The sequence below is a fragment of the Cebus imitator genome, unplaced genomic scaffold, assembly GCF_001604975.1.
Source record: "Cebus imitator isolate Cc_AM_T3 unplaced genomic scaffold, Cebus_imitator-1.0 Scaffold266, whole genome shotgun sequence".
NCBI classification, from domain to species: domain Eukaryota; kingdom Metazoa; phylum Chordata; class Mammalia; order Primates; family Cebidae; genus Cebus; species Cebus imitator.
Genome location: NW_016107581.1, coordinates 2,238,220 through 2,244,852, shown reverse-complemented (window position 1 = coordinate 2,244,852; position 6,633 = coordinate 2,238,220). Strand labels below are relative to the sequence as shown.

Here is a 6,633-nt window from a genome sequence, read left to right as displayed (position 1 = left end):
GGCCTGGACTCCTGGGTCTGAGGCAGGAGGGGCTGGGACCTGGACTCCTGGGTCTGAGGGAGGAGGGGCTGGGGCCTGGACTCCTGGGTCTGAGGCAGGAGGGGCCTGGGAATCCGGAGTCCTGGTGCTGAAGTTTGCCATTCTCATGTCCTACTCATCCTCTCCAGGTGGAAATTTGGACTCCCAGGGAGACCCTCTCCCACGTGTGCCGCTGCCTCCGTCGGACCCCAAGCGCCAGGAGACCCCTCCCCCCAGATCTCCCCTGGTGGCTAATTCGGGTTCCACCGGGTTCTTCCGCAGAGGCAGTGGGCGTGGCGGAGGCCCCGCCCCCTGGGGGCCCACGTGGGATGCCAGGATCGCCCCTCCGGTCCTGCCCCAAGACGAGGGGGCGTGGCCTTTGCGCGTCACTCTTCTACAGTCCAGCTTTTAACCCTCCCAAAGGCGGCAGCCAATCGGAGCATAAGGACGTGACCCGGAGGTACCGCCGGAGAGATCTGGGACCACTCAGGGCATCAGGGGGCGTGGTCTGGTCGCTGTCGCCGGCCCGGGATGGGAATGGTTTCTATGGCCAAAGTTTGGTTTTCTCAACACTGTCTAAACTTGGATTAAAACTTTGAACTTGTAGTCAATAACTTTGTTTCTGTCTGTTCGGGGTTGTGGCGCTGGAGTCTCTGATGGGCAGAGCCGGAGTCGTGGACTCCTGGGTCCTGAGAGAGGAGGGGACAGGGGCCTTGGACTTATAGGGTCTTGGACTTTTAGGTCTCTGAGAGGAAGGGATGGAGAAGCTCATCCCTCAGTCTGAGGGAGGAGGGGCTGGGGGCCTGGACCCCTGAATCTGAGGGAGGAGGGACTGAGGTCTTAGGGAGGAGGTGAGTGTCTGAGGGAGGAGGGCCTGGAGCTCCTGGATTCCTGAGTCTGAGGGAGGAGGGGAGTGTCTGAGGGAGGAGGGACTGGGGCTCCCGGATTCCTGGGTCTCCGGGAGGAGGGGAGTGTCTGAGGGAGGAGGTCCTGGAGCGCCTGGATTCCTGAGTCTGAGGGAGGAGGCGAGTGTCTGAGGGAGGAGGGACTGGGGCCAAACCCAGGTCTCCAGCCTTCCTGGCAACGCCTCCCGGGGCCGGACTTCCAGGATCCAGCCCCTATTGATGGTTTGATGAGAGGCTCTCACGCGGCTTTGGAGGTGGACAGAGGCTCAGAGTCGAGAGACAGACAGAGACCGACGGAGACGGGATGGCCACGGGAACGCGCTATGCTGGGAAGGTGGTGGTTGTGACCGGGGGCGCGCGCGGCATCGGAGCCGGGATCGTCCGCGCCTTCGGTGAGCGGGGTCTGGCCTCTGGGAGCTGGGGCGTGTGAGAGAAGAAGGATGGGGGCGGGGCGATGGGGGCGGAAAATAGGGACCCCAGTACTGCAGCCGGGATTCTGACCTGACAAAAGCCCATTTGCAGGCTAAAGTAAGCGCATGCCGCGGTAGGCTGGGGCTGAGTCTGGCGGGGTCTCGGAGGGCAGTGGCCCCCTTTCTCTGGGTCTGTTAGTGAAGCTGCAATACCAGTGGCTTGGGGAATGGCTCTGGCAGTCGTGGGGCTGGCTCTGGAACCCACGAACGGGGGCTCAGGAGCCTCAGCAGAAACCTGGGCAGGCAGGGAGAGTATGCAACAAGGCCTCTACTCTCTGTCCTGCGGGTGATCATGAGACTGGGGTCACGAGGAGAGGGGAGAGGGAGAGCTACCCCACTCTAGGTGGCCACCAGAGGGCGGCAGAGGCTTGACCCAAGGCTCGGAGGGTCACCTATTCTCTTCCCATTCTCAGTGGACAGCGGGGCCCAAGTGGTTATGTGCGACAAGGATGGTGAGTGACAGTCCCTCAGCCCTCACCCCGGCCCTCCTCCCTCAGCCCTTACCCTGGCCCTCCTCCCTCAGACCCAGGGGTCCAGGCCGCAGTCCCTCCTCCCTCAGACTCAGGGGTCCAGGCCCCAGTCCCTCCCTCAGATTCAAGGGTCCAGGCCCCCAGCCCCTCCTCCCTCAGACCCAGGGGTCCAGGCCCCAGTCCCTCCCTCAGATTCAGGGGTCCAGGCCCCAGCCCCTCCTCCCTCAGACCCAGCGGTCCAGGCTCCCCGCTCTTCTCTCACTGCAGAGTCTGGGGGACGGGCACTGGAGCGGGAGCTCCCTGGAGCTGTCTTTATCCTCTGTGACGTGACTCAGGAAGATGATGTGAGGGTGAGCAAAGTTCCTGTTCCTACTCCGCGTCTCCGCTAATTGCCAGTTCTTTGTTCTCCGCCGGGCATCTGCATATGCCGTTCCCTCTACTTTTCCTTCCTCTGCTGGCTCCACTGGCCCCATCAGAGGTTTCCACCCAGTGTCACTCCCACACAAGTCTTCCGTGATTGGCTCCCACCTCTCCAAGGCTCTTAGCACACCTGACACGTGAATGGAAATGAATCAAAGTCCCTCAAAGTGCGTCAGCTGGAACTGATTTTTCTTTCTCTTTTGTGTTTTTGGAGATGTCGCCCAGGCTGGAGTGCAATGGTGCAATCTTGATTCACTGCAACTTCCATCTCCTGGGTTCAAGTGATTCTCCTGCCTCAGCCTCCCGAGTAGCTGGGATTGCAGGTGCTTGCCACCATGCCAAGCTAATTTTTATGTATTTAGTAGAGACATGGTTTCACCATATTGGCCAGGCTAGACTCAAACTCCTGACCTCAGGTGATCTGCTCACCTCTGCCTCCCAAAGGGCCTTCAGCTCCTCCTCCCTCAGACCCAGGATTCCAGGCTCCCAGCTCCTCCTGGGTTGGAATTCCAGGTGTGAGCCACCGCACCTGGCCTGTAACCAATTTTTCTCCCTTATTTCTGTTTCTGGGTTCCTATTTTCTCCTTTTCATTTTTTTTTTTTTTTTTGAGAGGGAGTTTTGCTGTTTGTTGCCCAGGCTGGAGTGTAGTGGTGCCATCTGGGTTCACCGCAACTTCCACCTCCTGGGTTCAAGTGATTCTGCTGTCTCAGCCTCCCAAGTAGCTGGGATGACAGATGCCAGCCACCACAGCTACCTAATTTTTGTAGTTTTAGTAGCAACGGGGTTTCGCCAGGTTGGCCAGGTTGGTCTTGAACTCTAACCTTGTGATCTGCCCACCTCGGCATCCCAATATGTTGGAATTACAGGTGTGGGCCACCATGCACGGCCCCTACTTCTTCCTTTCAATCAGTATCTCTCTGTTATCTGCCCCACTTGGGTAACTGTCTCCTACACTCTATCTGAACCCTTGTCAACCCCCACCCCTGACCTGGGAATGATGACTGCACTGTGGCTCTGACCAGCCCCCTGTCTCCTTCCTGTCTGCCGCTTGCCTGCCGTGTCTGCTGATCTCGGCGTCCTTCTTCCTCTAGCTCTTGTCCCCTGACCTGGGAGTCCAGCTTTCCCCTCCTGCCTTGCGTTTGGCAGCCCTGTCTGCCTTATGGCTGGACACCTCATCTACTGCTCATTCAAAGGACATTTCCTGGGTAAGGCGTGGTGCCTGTAATCCCAGCACTTTGGGAGGCTGAGGCGGGCAGATCACCTGAGGTCAGGAGTTCGAGACCAGCCTGGCCAACATGGTGAAACCCCGACTCTAATAAAAAATATAACAATTAGCCGGCTGTGGTGGTGGGTGCGTATAACCCCAGCTACTCGGGAGGCTGATGCAGGAGAATCACTTGAACCTGGGAGGCAGAGATTGCAGTGAGCCAAGATTGTGCCACTGCACTTCAGCCTGAGCAATGAGGGAAAAAAAAGCAAAAAACAGAAAACAAGAAAATGAAAAAATCAAACAACATTTCCTTCCTCCTCAGACCCTGGTTTCTGAGACCATCCGCCGATTTGGCCGCCTGGATTGTGTTGTGAACAACGCTGGCCACCGTGAGTTGTGAGACCCTAGGGACATTCCCCACTGCCTGGCCCCCAACTCTGTTTCTTGTACCTCAGTTTACCCTCTCCTGCCCCTGATTCCTGCCTCATCCCTCTTTACTTCTTTCCCTCTTTCTTTCTTTGTTTTTTAATTTGGAGACAGAGTCTTGTTCTGTCACCAGGCTGGAGTGCAGTAGCACAATCTCGGCTCACCACAACCTCTGTCTCCTGGGTTCAAGCGATTCTTCCGCCTCAGCCTCCCGAGTAGGTGGGACCACAGGCACGTGCCACCATGCCCGGCTATTTTTTGTATTTTTAGTAGAGGTGGGGTTTCACCGTGTTGGCCAGGATGATCTCGATCTCTTGACCTCGTGATCCGCCTGCCTCGGCCTCTCAAAGTGCTGGGATTACAGGCGTGAGCCACCGCGCCCGGTGAGAGTTTCACTCCTGTTGCCCAGGCTGGATTACAATGATGCAATCTCGGCTCACCACAACCTCTGCCTTCCGTGTTCAAGTGATTCTCCTACTTCGGCCTCCGGAGTAGCTGGGATTACAGGCATGAGCCACCATGCCTGGCTAATTTTGTATTTTTAGTAGAGATGGAGTCTCTCTATGTTGGTTAGGCTGGTCTCGAACTCTTGACCTCAGATGATCTGCCTGTCTCAGACTCCCAAAGTGCTGGGATTACAGGTGTGATTCACCACGCCTGACCCCCCTCACTTTTCCTTTCTCTCACCCCCCCACTTTAGACCCACCCCCTGAACAGTGGCCCGAGGAGACCTCCACCCAGGAATTCCGCCAGCTGCTGGAGCTGAACCTGCTGGGGACGTACACCTTGACCAAGGTGAGGGCTGGCGACCCTGCCACCAGGCCCCAGCAGCCTCCTGATGGTGGATTGTGTGATATGTTTTGTCTAAGAGCAAGAACGTTTATTCTTTTTGTTTGTTTGTTTGTTTGTTGGAGACAGGGTCTCACTCTGTGGCCCAGGCTGGGGTGCAGTGTTGCTGTCTCAGCTCACTGCAACCTCCACCTCCCGGGTTCAAGTGATTCTCATGCCTCAACCTCCTGAGTAGCTGAGGCTACAGGTGCGGGCCACAAAACCTAGCTAAATTTTGTAATTGTTTGTAGCAATGCTCCTGACCTCAAGTGATCTGCTTGCCTTGGCCTTCCAAAGTGCTGGGATTACAGGCTTGAGCCGCCAGGCCTGGCGGTCTATTTTCTGTTCTTTAGTTTAATCTTTTTATCCAAAAGGAAAATAAATGACTGCAAGTCTCTACATCCAGCAAAAGCTAGATGTGAACATAGCTCACTGCAGCCTTGACTTCCTGGGCTCAAACGATCCTCCCACCTCAGCCTTCTGAGTAGCTGGAACTACAAGAGTACCACCATGCCCGACTAATTTTTTTTTTTTTTTTTTTTTTTGAGACAGAGTCTCACTCTGTCACCCAGGCTGGAGTGCAGTGGCTCAATCTCGGCTCACTGCAACCTCTGCCTCCTGGGTTCAAGTGATTCTCCTGCCCCAGCCTCCCAAGTAGCTGGATTATAGAACCTTTCAAACTGGTGTGCTGGTGGTGGGAGGGACACGCACAGTAGCTAACACCTGTAATCTCAGTGCTTTCAGAGGTCGTTGAGGGAGGTTCACTTAAGGTCAGGAATTCAAGACCAGCTGGGGCAACATAGTGAAACCCCGTCTCTATAAAAAGTTTAAAAAATTAGTCGGGCATTGCCCAGTGTGGTGGCCCATGCCTGTAATCCCAACACTTTGGGAGGCTGAGGTGGGCGAATCATGAGATCGGGAGTTCGAGACCAGCCTGGCCAACATGGTGAAACCCCGTCTCTACTAAAAACACAAGAAGTTAGCCAGGCATGGTGGTACACGCCTGTAATCTCAGCTACTCGGGAGGCTGAGGCAGGAGAATCACTTGAACCCAGGAGGTGGAGGTGGCAGTGAGCCGAGATCACACCACTGCACTCCAGCCCGGATGACAGAGTGAGACTCTGTCTCAAAAAAGAAAAAAAAAAAATTAGTCGGTCGTGGTGGTGCTCTTGTAGTTGAAGCTACTCAGGAGGCTGAAGTGGGAGGATCGTTTGAGCCCAGGAAGTCAAAGCTGCAGTGAGCTGTGTTCACACCACTGCACTCCAGCCTGGGCAACACCACTAGACCCTGTCTCAAAAATAAGTAAGTAAATAAATAGGCCAGACGCAGTAGCTCATGGCCGTAATCCCAGCACTTTGGGAGGCCAAGGCAAGAGGATCCCTTAAGCCTAGGAATTTGAGACCAGCTTGGGCCACATAGTGAGATCCTTGTCTCTATAAAAAACACAGAAATTAGCTGAGCATGGCAGTGTGTGTCTGTGGTCTCAGGTACTCGGGAGGCCGAGGTGAGAGTATCGCTTCAACACGGGAGGCAGAGGTTGCAGTGAGCTGTGATTGCACCACTGCACTCCAGCCTGGTTGACAGAGTGAGACCTTGTCTTAAAAAGTGGGGGAGAGCTGGAGAGGGGAATGAGAAAGAAAATAAACCTTTTTATTTTGTTTTATTTTATTTATTTATTTATTTATTTTTTTTTTTAGAGACGGGGCTTTGAGTTTTAGCCAGGATGGTCTCGAACTCCTGACCTGGTGATCCGCCCACCTCAGCCTTCCAAAGTGCTGGGATTACAGGCGTGGAAAATAAACCTTTTTAATTGAGAAAGGAGAGCCCTTTACATTATCGAGATCAGGCCCAGATGGGCTTTTAACAAATTTTTTTTTTTTTTTTT

At 54.9% G+C, this 6,633-nt stretch overlaps 2 protein-coding genes across 6 annotated transcripts in view; both read left to right on the top strand.

Moving 5' to 3' along the window:
* The window catches only part of PLEKHA4 (pleckstrin homology domain containing A4), a 27,329-nt gene extending 26,705 nt beyond the window's left edge, over positions 1-624 (top strand). For all 5 annotated transcript variants that reach the window (XM_037728477.1, XM_037728475.1, XM_037728474.1 and 2 more), the window contains one exon: positions 168-624. Coding sequence is in view for 3 of the 5 variants with exons in the window: in XM_037728474.1 (XP_037584402.1) it covers positions 168-430 (263 nt within the window). In the remaining 2 variants the exon portion in view is untranslated. The remainder of the gene's footprint in view (positions 1-167) is intronic.
* A 315-nt stretch (positions 625-939) lies between these two features.
* HSD17B14 (hydroxysteroid 17-beta dehydrogenase 14) overlaps positions 940-6,633 on the top strand; it is a 24,576-nt gene continuing 18,882 nt past the window's right edge. Inside the window, exons 1-5 of the mRNA XM_017500495.2 lie at positions 940-1,315; positions 1,807-1,845; positions 2,131-2,213; positions 3,817-3,883; positions 4,621-4,715. Coding sequence (XP_017355984.1) covers positions 1,228-1,315; positions 1,807-1,845; positions 2,131-2,213; positions 3,817-3,883; positions 4,621-4,715 — 372 coding nt within the window. The 5' untranslated portion in view covers positions 940-1,227. The remainder of the gene's footprint in view (positions 1,316-1,806; positions 1,846-2,130; positions 2,214-3,816; positions 3,884-4,620; positions 4,716-6,633) is intronic.